Here is a 17249-nt window from a genome sequence, read left to right as displayed (position 1 = left end):
TTATCTCAAAGAATCATTACGTGGGTCTTTTGTTATTTTAATGTCTTTGCTCTGTTGAGAATGTATGATCCTGGGTGAGTCTGGATGCTTTTTTGAAGTATACAGTTGTCAATGTTAACAGCTAAAACCATTACCACAAGATATCCTCCTCTTTAAAAATCCTCTATCAGCTTGTTTGATAGCACAGATTAGGGTAACAATGAGTCGTTCTCACAGTGCCACTATAGGCATTGTGTTTCTGTGGAGCAAAGCTCTAGCTGTTTGCAGAAACATCTCCATGCTAAATGTATGTAAATATATAAATTGCTTCCATGTGGTGGTATTTTTTAACCAAAATGCATTTGAATGGTAAGGAATGTTCTTATCTCAGTAGGTTTTTGGTGAGTTTAACCAGTTGTTGATTTTCCATCAATGATTTTTCTAGAAAATAAATGACCGATTCTTAATACAGTAACACAGGAGCGGGTTCACTGAACTAATTCAGTGAATTCAGAGTTCACTGTCTCTGAATTAACTCTGAATTTAGTGCCTATCCTCTGTGTAGTTCCAGTAGAAAACAGTTCACGAAGCTGTTGTATGTGTTTTCTGAATATGTAAAAAAAATCTGGGAGTCAGTATACGTGAATGGTAGGTTGATCTTGTTAGAACTTGCCTGGAATATTAAAAGCTAAAGCAAAATAGTAAAAATGCTGATATTGACAGGGCTTAATTTAAGTGCAGGTTAATTTACTCTAATGGTAAGAATGGTCTGCACTGCTCGCCAAGTTCAGCTTAAGCTATTAGTAAACTGTTTTGTCTTAAGTGAGTTTCTAAACTTTATTTTCTTGTCTACGACTGACATGCTATGCCTGTGTCGCTGCTTATAGGACCGAATGGATGGATTTGAAGCAAGAATATTTGGCCCTTCAAAAAGCCAGTATGGCCTCCTTAAAGAAAACCATGTCTCAAATCAGACCTGAGCCTGTGGGAGAGATGGAAACGGAATCTTGTGCACAGAAAAAGCCTCAGTCTGAAAATGACAAATGTAATCCTATTTGTGATGTCTTTTGTCTTGTTTTCTTCATGATTCTAGTACACAAACATCAGTGATTTCAGACACTGGTCCTCCAGAAACACTGCAAAAAGGTTTTTTTTTCTATAATGCTGGTGCTTTCTCTGAATGCCAAATATTATTAAAAGTAAACCTCCCTCATTTAGATAGATTTTGGACTAAGGAATTTTATAAGCAAAGGCTAAACAAATAATTTCAGCATATTGCACTAGCACTTTTTAAGCTTCTTTTTAGGATCTTTTTAGGTAATTGTAGTTATAAAAGCCTCAGAGAGGTAAATCAAGAATCAGTTTTTTTGATGATATAACTTGGGCCTGATTTGCTTAGGCTTAACTATACCTGCAGCGATTTACAAAACAATTTCTCTAAGATAAGGCATTCAAATAATGGCTTGCAATTGGGTTTTATCAGCATTATGGTTAAAAGTAGCTTTGTAATTATGTCCTCTCAGTTAAATTTCTACACATTTCATAGATAGAATTGTTCTTGTTTGCTCTGGTTCCTCTGTACTTCTTTTCACTAATTTCAATACCCTGTCTACTTATTTTCAATCACTCTAGAACTGAGGGTTCAACTATTAACTGTAGTCAATAGAATATAAATTATTCTCATAAGGAGACCCTGTAGGCTGTAAAAACTTCTCTAACACTTCTCTTGGAGCTATTTTCTTTTTTCCTTTTTTTTTTTTTGTCACTCACATTGGCTTTACCTTGTGAACAGCCTTGATCCTAGATTAAAAAAAAAGACTTAATCTGCAGTAGCAATATTTGATGCCCTTTGTTTCATTTATTGTGTACATCACATTGCTTATGTACTTTTATAGCATCTTTAGTTTGTCAAACTAATAAATGTAAAACTTTTTCCTTTTTTTTTCCCCTTCTTTTCAAATTGACCAGCCACCAGTGAAGATTCTGCCCCTCCTGCCAAGGCTAACACAATGGGGCCCCAGTTCGTGAGTGGAGTAATTGTGAAGATCATTAGCACTGAGCCCCTGCCGGGCAGGAAGCAGATCAAGGTAATGCCTTTGTAACCTCAGGGTAGCTGTTAGCCTTTCCTCTTACGGTGCCCCCCAAATGTTTGAATATGGAATACCATTTAAACAACTCGTACCGATTTTTTTTTTTTATTTGTTTGGCGAGTAGCTGTGTACAGATTCTTCTCTAGTACCTGTGAATGGCAAATTTTACAACGGCAAAATAGGGTAAAGAGGGTGTTTCAAAGCAAAAATTAGCCTTTAGAGTGCTTCAAGCAATGTCAAGTTTATAATGAAAATAATGACAAAAAATAAAGAATGCTCTAGAGGATGAGTAGCTCTTTCCAGTTTAAAAAGAGAAGTTGAAGACAAAGTGGGCACAGTGTTCTGTATTTGTCACTGTGCCAGTCATTCTGGCACAGTTCAGATCAAGAAAGCTGTAATAGTATATTGGGAGTTTTACCATTAACAGGAATTTGGGGGCAAGAAAATGCTCTCTGTGTGAGAAAACACTTCTTTTTTCAGTAAGAAATTCACAATTACAAAAACTCGAGTTCGGCGAGAGTGACAGCAGTAGAACTTGTCCAGTAATTCATTCACCCATTTCTTTTTTGCCTTTTTTTCCCCCTATGGCAAGTGCTCTTTTTTCTCAATTTTAAAACAGTGTTTAGAATAACTTAAATTTTGTTTCATGTCATGATATGAAAGTTACACGTTAAGCAGAGTTTTGTTTTTTAAGGAAAATAGCAGTTTTAAGCTGCATCCTTTTGAAATGAAAATATTAGAAGTTTACCAAAGGAAATAACAGGCTTTTTCCGGACACTGAATTTTCCATGAATGTGGCACAGGACATTTTCTTTCACGAATTGCACTTCTGGATGAATAACAACTGGGAAGAATTTGAACAACTTGAACTTGTGTTGGAATAAATACTCAGACCACTTAGGACGACTTAGGAGAACGGTTCAAAATGCGAGTTCTGAGATGACTTACCAAACTACCTATATTTGTAACTGAGTAGTCCATTTGAAGTCACTGGCCGCTTGCAAGTGTGAAGTTTAATGCCTGCATAAATCTAAGCAAGATGCGAGACGCCTCTCTCACTGCAAACAAACTGATGATAGGGTTTCAACTTGATCGGTCTTATCTGCCTAGGTATATTGTAGGCAGTTGTCTGAGTGCTGGAGACACTAAGAGAATGTAGTAGTTGTCACTGTAACGTTTGAGGGCCCCTTTGACTGCGGCGTGCACCTTACTCTGTTAAGTTTGTGTCACGGTTTAACATATTGTGGTCAGGAGGTAAGCTTACTGTTCTTGCTGTAGCTGAAAGCAAACTTTGTTTGGTATTTTCAGGTATTTCCAGTTATTCTGTTGGTTTAGTTTTACGGAAGTGTTTCAGGGAAAATTCATGCTTTATGAAAGTCAAGGGGGACAAAATAAGATTGGGGTGGCCTTTGCCATTATTAATCATGTCTTTGGTTCCCATAACAAGTATGTAGGCAAAATATTTCACAAAATGTTAGCAAACAAATAAGGCAAGGTTTTTAGGGAGACGTGTAATTGCAGAACACAACTCTAGTTGGAAAAAGCAATAATCTTTAGGGTGCACCAGCTCTTTTTCGGGTCAGCAGTGGAAGCTGCAAACCATACTCGACACTTAGTGGATTTTTCTGGCCGGTTGCTTTCATGAAAGGTGTAACTCTGACAAAACCTTGCTTTGCCTGTGTTCCGTGACTGTCGTAGCTACAGCAAACACTGCAACAAAGCAATGCATCTAGGGTGGTTTTCCTTAATAAACTTCCAGAATTGATCTGTATTTCTGATTCTGTGGCAGGCTTAATGACTTCCACACACTGGAAAGGTCTTTGCAGACTAGTTCTAGTATTATTTTGATGTTTTAATTTTTTATTTCACTACTTAAATCTTTTGCTATAAAGGCGCTTCTCAGAGATCATGACACTTGCCAACTCCAGTAAGCTGGGTAGGGTCGTCCATGTAAGCATGACTTTGGGATAGCAGAATTAAGAGTGGAAAGTAGCTTTGGTTGGCTCTCAAATGATCTCAACAGTATTGGCACTTAAGTTTTGCTTTAAGGCTGTCCTTGGTAGCGGAGGGTTAACAGCAGTGTGTAATTCTTGAATAGAAGCATCTTACTTGAGCCTCCCGCTGTGAACAAAATTGACTAGGAATGTGTGGTCTTAGTTAATTTCCCTAACAGCGGGTACTACAAGTGAAGTACTTCATCTGAAAGAGCATGTGTGACTCTTCTTCCTTCAGCCGTTAGAGAAAATTTTCAGACAGAGGTCACTTCATAAAGATAGGAAGGGTTGGTTTACTATTACTCATTTCTCAAATAGTCTGCCATGAATGAGCTTGCTTTTATGTATTGCATGCATAGAATGAAGTTAGATATTTTTCTGTTGGACCGACATATATTGATGTTGTAGTACACAAATAATTTTATTTTTTTAAAAAAGTCCATTTTATTTTTTTTAAAAAGTCCATTCAATATCCAATCAATATCAATTTCAGTACTGGATTTTTTTAATTTCAATATCCAGTATTGAAATAAATGGATAATTACTGATGCTCCATTAGTAAAATTATTCTAATGCAAAAAAAAAACAAAACATCTTCAGGAATTACTGCTTTAAATTGTTCTTGGAGGGCAGGATGAGAGATAAATAGATGTTGTATGGTCATGAATCACATTTCAGTTATAACCTTCTTATGAAAAATATAATACAAAACTATTTGACAAGAGATTAATTGATTAAATGAAAAAGTTCAGTTATTGCCTTCTACTTCATGACCTTTTTGAAAATGTCAGTGATCTACAAACGGTCAAAAAGTCAATCTTTTTATCTTCTTTTTTAAAGTCTGGTTTGTGGTCTGTGTTCTCTCACCTGCTTTGATAGGATGCTTTGGCAGTGTTGGCTGATGTTGCTTATGTTGACATGCTGGAGGGAGACACAGAATGTCATGTTCGTTTTAAAACTCCTGAGGATGCACAGATTGTCATGAAGTCATACAAAGAAATACAGATCAAAAACAACTGGAAATTCGAAGTTCTCACTGGTAAGACTTCTTTTCTTTTAATGGTAGTACAGGAGAAGGCTTAAGTACTGTGAAAAGGATTGTATCGCATGGTAGCTTTACGGATATATTTAGATCTCTTGGTAGCTGGGGAGAAGACTGCATTTTTTTTTCCTGTGAGTCTTCTCATTTCGCTATAATAGTGAAATTGGTAAAACAGTAAGAGTGTTTGTGCCACTGTTCAGAGCAAAATAATGATTTTGCTTGCCTTTATCAACTTAATTCCGTTCTTTTGAGATTGATTTATTTACGTCACTTGTAGTGGCAATGGCCTCTAGAACTCAATTCACATTTCAGCTTTATGAATATAACATTCTGATGATGCAAAATAATTTTAAATGAAGATTTCCTTGAAAATACTAACTTGAGCGTGAAATAACAGGACAAGGAGCTAACAGCATGGATATGCTTACAGTGGTTTTAGCACTTGCCTTATAATTAATCTTTCTTTTTTCAGGAAGTTGAATCACTTATGCCAGAGTAATGCCTTTTTTTAATTGTATTTACACTAAAATTCTTACTGGCTTACTTTGGAACTTCATCTTAATATGTGTTGGGTTTTGGCTGAAATTACTTTGCTGTTCTAAATTTGTATCTTGTATTAGATTGGACTAGTCTTCCAAGTGTAGAGAAACCTCTTTATGGAAGTCAGGGGGTAGAAGAAGGGGCAGGGGGGAAGTCTCTCAAAGTTTGTTACTGTATTCATAACACTTGCAAATTCTAGACATGCACTGAAAATCCTAAATGCGCAAAAACCAGGTCAAACAATCCCGATGAGATTGTCTCATCTGTGTATTTAAATATTTTTACCACACTCCTGCACAGATCCTCACATAGGGCCCAGTTGCATGCACATAGGCATGTAAACCCCCATAAATGTCAATTAAGGATTGCAGAAGGAAGAGCTATAATGGAAGCATTAACCTTCATGATAATACCAAAGTTAATTAAAGTTTGAGACTCACTGAATGCTGCTAATGTCATTTGGAGATAATTTGTCTCCAGAGTGTTCTGTGTTCCAGAGATGCAGAAACAACTTGAAATACAGCATTTTCCAGCTGCGTGCGCTGTGTGTATTTGTCGCTGGTTTTGTATCCTTGTGTCAAAGAGTGTAGTAGCAGATTAGGAGTAAGTACTGCATTGTAGGAGCGTTCCATTCATAGTCTTTCAGATTTTTTTTTTCAAACTGGTTCATTGAAATGAGAATGGAAAGGCTTCTGAAGAACACAGAAGTGACTCACAGTAAGGACTTCAGCTTCTTTTGGTGGCATAAGGAGAAAGAGAATAAGATTAAGGAAAGTATCTTTAATGCTCCCTACTGTAGGGACTAAAGCTTTCCCAGTAATATTTTACTTTTTAGGACTTGACTTTGACTAAATGTCTTCAGCTTTTCACCTGACAAGGTGGTAAATATCTATGGTAATGTTTAGGTGTTATTGTGATTGAATGTGTAAATAATGCTGTTAAAACATATGCAAAATTAGTTCTCAGAATTATTAATTCCATAACTTTTGCAGGAATCTTTTCCAACATCACTTGGAAACCTCTCTGTAACTGCAGGTTTCCCATGAGACCGTACAACATAACATCACAAAATTCCCTTCGTGATAGTTACAGCACAAACCAGAGGAAACGGTGGCAAACTGCTTCTTACTGCAAAACAGCCACTGAACAAAGCCGCAAAATTATTTTCTCTCATATTGCCCCCCATGTTCAGATATTCCGAACTGCCCGTGAAGTCCCCAGCGTTTGCTTCTAACAATGGTTTTGATGAAACAAAATCATCTCAGTCATTCTTACAGTAATTATTTTTTTTTCTGTTTGATAGTTGTTTAAAATGAGTCAGAGGTTGAGTACATCAGTAAATCAAAGAGCCTTCAAGTGCTATGGTGAAACTTTAGCTAAAGCTGAGCTCCTTCTGCTAATTACATGTAGAGAGTGGTATTTGCATATTTCCTCAGTTTTTCTTGTTAGGTTCGTAAAACCCCGTGCTCAGGAAAACTTAGTTAAATACCTTGGCAATCCAGTCCTAAAGTTAATAAAATGCATAGGACCTTGATTCGGGTCCTGTCCAGCTCATACAGAACAGAGACCTCGATGTCAGCTTTAAGCTTCTTTGGACAGAGTTTTTCTTTTCTTTGTTCACCTCGGTGTGTGTTGCTCAGGTGTTGCAATGCTGTATGACTTATCTGACTGTGAAATTTAAGGCTGATGGGGAAATACTTGTTAGGTTTCCTTAATAGGTCTTTTCATATGTGTTTACCTTAGTTAGAAAAGATTCCTTCTCATCACAGCTGAAAACACGGCATCCATTTGTACTGAATACTTTTATTCATGTACTGTAATGTTAATTTGTTTTTCAAGGTGATCATGAACAACGTTACTGGCAGAAGATTTTAGTGGACAGACAAGCTAAACTTAACCAGCCTCGAGAAAAGAAGCGGGGTACTGAGAAGGTAATTTGCAAGTAAATTTTTTTCTTATACAGCCATGGTTGAAAATCTGACTCTGTTTCTGTGTAGGTCTACATTTTTTGATACTTTAACGTTTGGCTCGGTATTTGATCCAGTTAAATCGCTTTCTACTGACTTTGCAGCGGGGTTTTACAGCCACAAAATAGAGAACATGTGGCTGTCCTGGTCCAATTGCCAAATGCACGGCTTGTCTTTATGGAGACAATCGGAGAAAGTTAAATCCATGACTAAAAGCATGAAGTTAATTTGTAAGCTGCATTTCCTTTAAAACCCTGTCTGGATGAGCTCATTAAAAAGTTAAATAGTCTTGATTTGGTCTAGTGTGATAAAGTCTAGTATTTTAGTCTTAATTCTCTAGTATGATAAAGAAAATTGTTTTCTTCGGAATGGATCTCTTTTTTTCTCACGGTTTACACAATTTTCTTAGTGTTCTGTGCTATGGTGAACATTGATGTGTTCCTGGTGTAGTCAAGAGTCTGTGCAGCAGTGTGTCTGTGTTCTGATCCAGACAAATCCGAATGCTGCTGCGAGCATCCGTAGCTGAGCAGCTTCCAGCCCAAAAGTGCCTCAACATCTAGTGAAACTTCCTTCCAGCCTTGACCTTGGTGCGCCTGTCAGGCCACAGTGTTGAGGGAGTGTTGCAATGAACTTGCAGGCTGCAGTCTCCACTGCTGCCCCAGAAGATCCTTCCAGGCATGAAGGGCTCTTGATTAAGCCAGTCAGATCCTTTACCTGACAGAGAGGAGCCAAAGAGTATTTCACAGACATTTTATTGCTAGGTTTACTTGGCACACATTGCAGATAAGGTTTCTGAGTTGGCTTTAACTTGAATCTTTATGCTCTTGCTTGCAAAACTTCAAAATCATCTGACCTTAATTATTTGCTGGTGACTTTGGAGACTTGTTGTTTCCTAGACTCTCCAGTGATGCACACAATACTAAAAATTTCCTAGTTGTTCCATATATAATTGAAAAGAAATATTATATTGACCTAAAGGAACAGCAATTGTACAGGTCAAAACTTTGTCTTGTACAAGGCATAGTTTGCATGTATTATCTTGTTTGTCTAAATGTTCTTTCAGAGATTCCATAGACAAATGAATCTAGTTCTTTTAAACAAAGGTGTGCATAAATGACTGATTTCATTTTCTTAAAAGCATAAAAATGGCATTGGCTCTAGCCATTATTCATTAATATAAGCAGTAAGGGAATGTGAAAACTGTACAGTTTTAGAGCCTTTTACTGAGTGCTGCCAGGTTTGGGTTTTTTTTTCAGTTTTTATAAATGTACTTTTAATTTTTTAAACAAAAGGTGCCAGTGGCATCTTTGACTTCAGTTTGGAGTGTAGGTGCCCGGCTCTCAAGTTTCTGTTCTTCGTCTTTTGAAGATTGGTATTTGTTGACCAAACTGGTGTAAATTGGCCAGTAATGTACCTCATCTAGGCTTGCAAATATAAACTGTCTCAGTTCTGCCTAACAATAGCAGCAGCAAGGATGCAAGCTCCAGCTCCTCCCCCTTACCCATCACCTTGCAACAGAGAGGTGTTAACTTCAAAGCTTAGTGAATACTATTTAAATGCTAACACTGTTAAGCAAAACATCAAGAAAAGAATGCCTCGCTGTAAGTCAATAACTCCTTAACCCTTTTGTTACTTTTTGACAGTCTGAATTCCAGAAATACAGACTGATAATAAGAAAAACAGTATTTCTTTCTCTGTTCATTAATATTAATTTTAATTTTTTATTTGAAAATTCTTCCAAAGTACTCACAAGTTGTCTTCTTTTGAAGGTCATAATAAAAGGAAGGAAGGAAGTAATATAATGATTCATAATTGAACTTGTACCGCTGAATATGCCATTAGTGTATCGTTCTTGTAAAGATCTATTCTGTTCAAGGTTTTAAAATCCCTTACAAGATCTCTCTTTGAAGATGAGCATTTGCCTGTTAGCTGTTTTATATGTATAATAAAGACAGCATCTTATCCTTTCTTTCAATTAGTGTTTAAATGTAGGCTTGAAAGTTACATTTATATAAGGTATACAGCTGCAGTGATGTTAATGTGAGTATTCACAGGAATAATGAACATACATATTGTTGCATGGACTGCATCCCATTACAGGCAGTACGCAGTAACAGAGCACAGAGATGCTTTTGAGTGTAACTTCAGGTAGATTGAGATTCCTCTTTGCCATGTGTTGTAAAAAGTACAAGCTTACTCGGCTTTCCTGCAACGGGTCCTGTGGCATGCCAGGATAAGGGTTAATGATCACTTCAGCAGAGGGTTTCTGGCGTAATGCCTCCCTCCCCCCAAAAAAAAAAGTGCTAGAGATTTTACTTTCTCTAGCATAGTTCTTATAATAAACTAAATGTCCAAAAAAGACTGGATACCCCAAGGTTCCCCAGAACTTGTGGCTCATGACTACCCATGCTTTGGAGTTTAAAAAGGTGTTCAGTATCCGCTTTTTCCCCCAGACCTGGTCGTTCATTGTCACCTCTGTGTTCCCCTCTGCTGCCCCATCCACATCCATGTTCTCTTTAGTCTGTTGTTCAACTGCACGATAAAACAACTTGAGTGATTTGGTGATATAGATTAAAAACCTTCTTGCCAGAATTGTTCTTTAGGGCAGTGCTGGTTTATGCAGACCTAAAGCAATTCATCAGTCTGTAGCCTTAAACTCTCTAGACTGATTCAGGTCTTCTGTTCACAAAGCAAAGGCGTGAGTGCCTGCAAACTTTCCACTTGGGTACTTGTCTTCTGAGGGAGGTGCTGCTGAACCTAGTTTACACCTTGTACAGCCCCTTACACAGAAGGAAAGGAGGAAGTTTAAGAGGGTGGGAGTGGTGGTAGAAGTGAAAGGCATTTGGGGAGGAAGTGAGAATTGGGTATTTGTGAAGAGCGGAATAATTTGCAGAATATATGGGAAAGCAGGATAGTGGGAATGCCTGGGCACAGCCCACACGATTCTCTTCTGATTATGCCTGGGGCTCGGCGGCTGTGTCCTTGCAAGACTGACCAGTTCCCTGTCTGTGCGCCAGTGGGGAGAGGTCCTTGCTACCTGTTTGGAGATGTGAATAGTGGTGTGATTAGAAATAGGTGCTGATACTGGATTGATTAGCTGAAAAAGGGAATCCTTGAGGTCTCTTGCAAATTCTGAGGTGCTGGTATAGAAACACTCACTGATACAGTTCACATCTTAGAGCTTTCCTTCCAGTGTTTGTGATTCTCCATCCCATATGTTGAACGAATGAACCACTGTACTCCTCACCTCTTTTTAAATCCATTTTTCAGATACCAGAGAGTAAAAGTAACTCTTAATTACATCTCTAGATAAATTTTATTTCTGGAGAATGGTTGAGAAAGTCATCTACTGGAACTTACGGTCTGATGCTGTTGTAATGAAGTTAAATGCTGGGTGGGCAGGGGGACGTGCCAGTAAAACTGTGGTAGTGTAATTATATTGCGGCACAGCAAACAATGCATCCATGCAACATCAGTGTAGAGTGTAATTCCTGACTGCCATAATCAGTGCAGCAGCATACCTTGCACTTCCATGCTGTGTGCAAGATGCAATGCATGCAGGACATAGCTGTGACCACAGTCATATAGAGAAATAGTAAATAATTTGATTTATGTGTGAAACTTTTCAAATCTAGCAAACTCTTTACTGGACTGCCTGGTGAGCAAGTGCCCCTTTACCTCAGCACCAGCTAATATGTTTTAGTTGTCTCCATCAGCTAAGTTAATGTGGATTTATGCTGGTGCGTTACAGGTGTGCCTACATTCACAGGAGTTTCCTGCTTTCTCACTTTTTGTTCAGATTAGGCAGCCTGTCTTGTCCTTGCATTTTGTGGTTTGTTCCCCCCCCCTCTTATTCACATAACAGTTACCTCATGAGCTCTTGCTTATGGCTAAGGAATCCTAACGGGGCATCGCAGTAACAAAGCTTGTACCTTTGCTTTTGGGTATTCGTATGACTTCGTTGCAGTACTGTGGTTAAATCTGTGAAAGTTCTAGTATGGCTGCTTTAAAAACAAGTATGCTTTTAACGTTGTTCTTAGTGTTGTTTTCTGCCTGAAGACACAGTACACACAAGTTGAACATTAGCAGGTTAGTTATGTTCCACAAGAGCATTTCTCATACCTCTGTACCAGGAACAGCTAACCAGGTACCCTCGTAATTTAGGCAATCTGCCTAAAATGCAACTGAAAACAAACAAGTCCCTGGTCAGACAGGGTTTTGAGTTAGGGGTTCCTAGCATCGATGTTCCTCCAAGCTGCACCGTTATTTCTTGAGATAAATTCTCAGCAGGGTTGTGATATGTATCGTGCTGTTTTCCCAGCCTGAAGGATAGCCCCCCTCTGGATTTCAGTGGTTTTGTTTCTTTGCTAACTTAGTGTAGAAAATGACACACATTTGACTAAGGCTTTTTTTTATGGTCTGACCTTGTTTTTCTTAGATCAGTAACAGTATGAATCCATTAAAGGGGTAGAGTTTTTTAACTTACTGTATGAGACTGTGTTTTGGGAGGCATAATTTTGTTCTCTTCAACCATGTTGGGAGGAAGAAGGGATGGAATGAAAGGTGCTGCACTGCCCAGAGGCTGAAGAGATGTCTTACGACATCTCTTGATGGAACCTCAACCTTGATGGTTCTGAGGCAATACTGAAATAAATTACATCAGGGCTGCTTTAACTTTTTTTTTGACAGCTGTACAGATTAGCTCAGCTGTTCAAAGTTTAGCTTTTTCTTATGAAGTTCTGTAAATCAATGAATAATATATTCATGACTGTGAGATAAAATCATAACAATATAATTTCCTTGTAATCTTTTCTACAATATTTTTCTTGTTTGCAGTTAATTGCTAAAGCTGAAAGAATGAGACTTGAAAAGACTCAACAAACAAGTAAACATATTCGCTTCACTGAAGATAACTAACCAAGACTGATTGTGATCTTGAAAGTGAACTAGGTATTTAAAAAAAAAAAAAAAAAACAACGAAGACAAACCCCACAAACACCACTGCTTACAGCAACTAAGCCATTTCTACGAAGGCATCAAAACCTGGTCCGTTCGATTCATAATTCTGCAGACTACAAGTATGAAGATTGTTCTGAATTCCATTTTTAAATAGGCTGAATGTTTACTGCTTCTGAGCCTTTAGGTAAAGCTTTCTGGAAAAAATGTGTTAAGAGATTTTGATTTGGTTCACTTCTGATTTTTTTTTTGTATGTTGAAGTTTTATACACTAGGTTATGAAATAAAATGCTTGAGAATTTTTCAGTTGTGCATCTCGATTCTTCAGTCTGCTTTATGACACTATAAATAATGAAACTGGTTAATGCTAAATAAAGCTCTCTAGGCCTCTGTTTAGTCCATCAAACTGTTCAGAAATACAGTAGAATGACTATATAATCTTCCATGTATTTTAAAGTGGCTAGGACTGTCAGAAAATTTGTCATTTGAGAAGTCTGGAAGAAAATTTACTTGCACACTAAACTGAATTTAGACTTTTTTTTTAGAAGAATCTTCGGGGGAAGAAATAAGAAAACCTTTGTTTGTTACATCTGGTAACTCTAGCTCCAGAAGTAATTCTCACTTACAGATAAGTGTTTAAGTTGTGTAGTTCACAAGTTAAGACGGTGATCTTAATACGCTTTAAAGTATTTCATTGTAGACTGGCAATATTTTTAAAAAAAAAAAACTAAACATAAAATGAGAATGATATAAAAAGGTTGAACTTATGTATCACTAAGTCTACTGTTAAAGCTCTCTGCATTCATGTAAAGATAAATTCACATGTTTAGATTCACATGTTTATTTGTGAGATTGTTTTAGTGAATTTAATTGCAGGGCAAAGAAGACATTAACCCATTGGTTTATAAAAGTGTGAAACTTCATTATAAATAGAAGGATGAGCAAGTTATTTCGAAGGTAGAAGTACATTACTAAAGTAACATCAGTGTCTCTTGAAGGAAGCTGTGACAATGACACTCCAGGTGTTTTTGCGGCTATAGATTTAGCTGGTAAGGTAAGTTAACATTTTTAAATTCTGTGCTATCAAATTGCCGGAGCGGTGTAGATATTTTAATGATACATATTATAATAAAACAAAGTTTGGTGACACCGGTATATTTTTGCTATCTAAGAAAACAATATGCTGAATTCTTGGAAGTAGTGTGGGTGTAATACCCACGGTGGCTTTGCAGTCAGGGAGAACAGAAGATAAAGGAGGGAAAAAAAAAAAAGGAAAAAATATTTTTCAAGAGATTATACCAAAGCATGGTAACTATAAGCAAACTATCCAAGATGAGAATAGTGTAGAGAAGCATCACAGTAAGAGCGGAAGAATGTTTACGGAGCACCATTTATGTGCCGCTACTTGCGACGTAGCGTAATGCAGCAGCGATGGGAACTATTTATTTGTACAGTTAGGCTCGGGGACCACCAGCCTTCGTCTCCATCCTTCACTCCCACAAGACTCCAATTAGCATCTGAGCCGCCCGCAGGCGGCATCCCTCTCCTCGGGCGGTGGGCGAGTGAATGGAGAGGATTACCGCAAATCAATGGAGGGGGTATAGCAGTGATCAAACTCAAGATAGCAGAAATACAGAGGGGGGGAAAAAGTGCAAGATAAGAGACAGACTTTCGGGGGTGGAGGGGAGGAACTTGTTAATGGTTCTTGGAAATTGCGTAAGGACAATTCCTTCCAGGGAACTGGGGGGGGAAGGCTAAGAACTAACCTGTATGCCAGGCGCTCCTGTGTGGAATGCAGGGGTATTCAGATGTTTAGTCCGATTGCAGGATTTCTTTTTTTATTATTATTTAATCTTCCACTCCTGTGTTATACTATGTGGGTAAGATATTTGATGACACAGTAGAGAGAACTGAGATACCTAGCTATGAAAAGAATCGATCGATTAATGTCTTGTAGGCATTCTGCCTGAAAGACAGATTTTTTTTTTTTTTTTCTATTTCTGTGAGGTGAAGGGAAAAAAAACCCAACAGCCTACTCTGGGTAAAATGTTCTGGATTTTTCTGCTGAAATTCATTTAAGTCAAAAAGTCATCCATGTTATAAATAATTCAGATGATAAATGATTCAGACTTTCTATGTTTTGTGGGGAGTGGAGCAGAATTGCAAAAGCATAAATTTTGGAGTTTTGCTCTTACATTAATAGTTCCGGACTTGAACACATAGTAAGAGAAGTCAGTCTTCTGTTCCTTTCCATATTTATATAGGTTAAGCATTTACAAATAAATATCAGTTTTCTTTTTGTCCTTTTTCGAACTAGCGCAGAAATCTGCTTCAGCAGGGAAGGGTGGTGTTTAGTTCTTTCTGAAGAAGTTGATAATAGAATTTTTGCCACTTATTTCAGAAGTCATGTATGGAGAGTATGGTCTATATGCTTTTACGAAAAAAGCTTGGATTCTTAAGTATGCCAGAATGGTTTATGTATTTTTTTGTCTTTAAGTACACATGACAGTTAATATCTGCTGCTGTTATCCCTCCCCATCAACATATGCTAAGAAGAGGAGTCCATCTGTTGAGTTTTACCATCCCAAGAGTTGCATCCCTAAAGGTACTTCATATTTGACCTTACCAAAGCAGGGTGCTTTTAGCAAAGTCTGGCACACTTACCTGCAGGGGGTTGTCTTTTTTATTTACAATTAAATTTTCTGCTCTACTGTTTCTCTCTAGGTTCATCCGCTCCTAGGAACTTCCAACAGTGACTTTTTTCCCTTCTCCCCGCCTTTTCCCCCCCCTAGAAATACCACATTTAGTTTAAAAATTCAAGATGATACTGTAAAATTATAGGAATTCATAACCTTGGACTGCTCATTTGTTTTAGCTGATTTTTCTGTCTCCTTTGACTGTTGAGTGTTTTGAAAGAACATTATTACACATAAATCTGCCTGGAGCATAAACCAGCATTGATTCTGCTCTTCATGACCCAGCATGGGGCTGAATCTGAAATTATTTTTAGCACTCATATTTTTAATTCGCTTCCACGAGTTGTAGGCTGCATGGCAGCAGCAGGACTCTAACCCTGACCTATGTGAGGCTTTTGATGCCAGCAGAACATCGGTAAATTCTTCAATTAAAAAGAAAGCTCTGGTTTTTTTTAATTTTTTTTTTTTTTTTTAAAAAAAAAAAGGATAAAGTAACAGTAATATTTGATGATTGTAGATTTTGTCATCCACGATCTTGTCCCCCCAAAGGCTTCTTTGGTTTCTCCTCTGATGCAACATTTCCAAGCCTTGTGAGTACTGTTGTCTTTTAGCAAGGACTGTTGCGGTTACCTTAGTGGTGCCAGCTTGCTGACTGGGACCAGGGCTTTGTACAGATAAAGAGCTCAGAAGCACGAGCGACACGAGGAAGGGGAGGAGGAGGATGGGAATGAAGGTGTGCAGTGGTTGGTGTGATGGCAACAAAGAGTGATTTTTAATGAGCAAATGGAGGACCTCAATGGTGCAGAAAGAGCAGCAAGGCCTCCTTCCTCTCGGCCGCAGAACCACTGCACGCCTTTAAGGGACACTCAGCATCTTCAGATATGTGTCCTCCCATTTTGTGACTGTCTGCCTCCCACAAGCTGTGTTTGTGCAGTAAAAGTGCTGGAAGGAAGAACGTGGTTTTAGTAAAACACCCGTGCTCAAATGCAGCAGCCTGATACTCCACAATTACTGGACCTGTGGGTTTTTGTAGCCAGCGGTCCGCAGTCAGTGCAGTATCTCACTCACGGCATGATGCTTGTACCCCGTTGCCCTTTCTACCTGTCCCTGCAGCGTAGAAAAGCTTCTTTACCTTTGATTTTGCACCTTGTGTTAATTTGTAAGTTTCTTGTTTGACTGTCCTCAATCTTACTGTCACCTGGGGCAAGCAAAAAGTCTGGGGAAAAAACCAATCCTATAGCAAATTTGCACTGAATTACAGTTCCCACAGGAGGCTCGAGTTCTCGTGAGATGCTGAAGTGCTTTTGTCCAGGGTGTGGGTGTCTGGGGAGAGAGAACTTCCTAAATCTTTATCTGCCTCCTCTGTTGACATGTTGTATTTCCAAAGACTATGCCCTTCTCTTTGTTAACTCTAATTCTTTCACTTTTTTACCATCTGACTGAGTCTGATTTAATGTTGCCTGTTCTACCTGTTTTATCTTACACAGCTAATACTGACGTTCTGTACGTTCTTTTTTTTTTTTCCCCCTAAGATATACTGTGTATCCTAGTTTAAATCAGAGTTTTGATGGAGCTTTCAAGGCAGTCCTTGAAAGCTAGCATGTAAGTAAATTATCTTTTTTCTAGAGAGGCTCTAAATCAAATTAGAAAATTACCCTCTGATAGATGACAAAGGCGCTTGCCTGCCTAAGTCCCCTAGAACATAGGTCAGTGTCGTAATTGCTTACTTATGGTACCATAGTGTCTAATGATCTCAGACGGGATTAAATCACAGGAATAATGCTGCATAATGCTGTAAAAAATAATTAGATAAGGTATGCTTGGGTGACTTCGAAATGTGCCTGAGTGGGGAAGTAATATGGTTATCTTACCTACAAGTGATTAAGTTTCTGAGGATGGTGTTAAGGAAGTTGCTCGCTACCAAAAGTGGAATATTCTTCCTAGCGTTGAATATGCGTTCTTCATGTTAGTTTTGGCTCTGTAAT

General features: G+C 38.1%; 1 protein-coding gene across 4 annotated transcripts in view; it reads left to right on the top strand.

Moving 5' to 3' along the window:
* Nucleotides 1-15723, top strand: part of LARP7 (La ribonucleoprotein 7, transcriptional regulator) — a 64731-nt gene extending 49008 nt beyond the window's left edge. For 3 of the 4 annotated variants that reach the window (XM_075150306.1, XM_075150305.1, XM_075150307.1), the window contains 5 exons: nt 867-1024; nt 1948-2066; nt 4943-5102; nt 7485-7576; nt 12449-12874. In XM_075150306.1, the coding sequence (XP_075006407.1) occupies nt 867-1024; nt 1948-2066; nt 4943-5102; nt 7485-7576; nt 12449-12529 (610 nt within the window). In that variant the 3' untranslated portion in view covers nt 12530-12874. Of the gene's footprint in view, nt 1-866; nt 1025-1947; nt 2067-4942; nt 5103-7484; nt 7577-12448; nt 12875-13113; nt 13618-15065; nt 15174-15292 lie in introns of those variants that run through there. The other variant, XR_012673637.1, reaches the window with a different exon arrangement.
* The last annotated feature ends 1526 nt before the right edge of the window (nt 15724-17249 follow it).

The sequence above is a fragment of the Calonectris borealis genome, chromosome 4, assembly GCF_964195595.1.
Source record: "Calonectris borealis chromosome 4, bCalBor7.hap1.2, whole genome shotgun sequence".
Taxonomy (NCBI): domain Eukaryota; kingdom Metazoa; phylum Chordata; class Aves; order Procellariiformes; family Procellariidae; genus Calonectris; species Calonectris borealis.
This window is presented reverse-complemented; position numbering and strand designations above follow the sequence as displayed.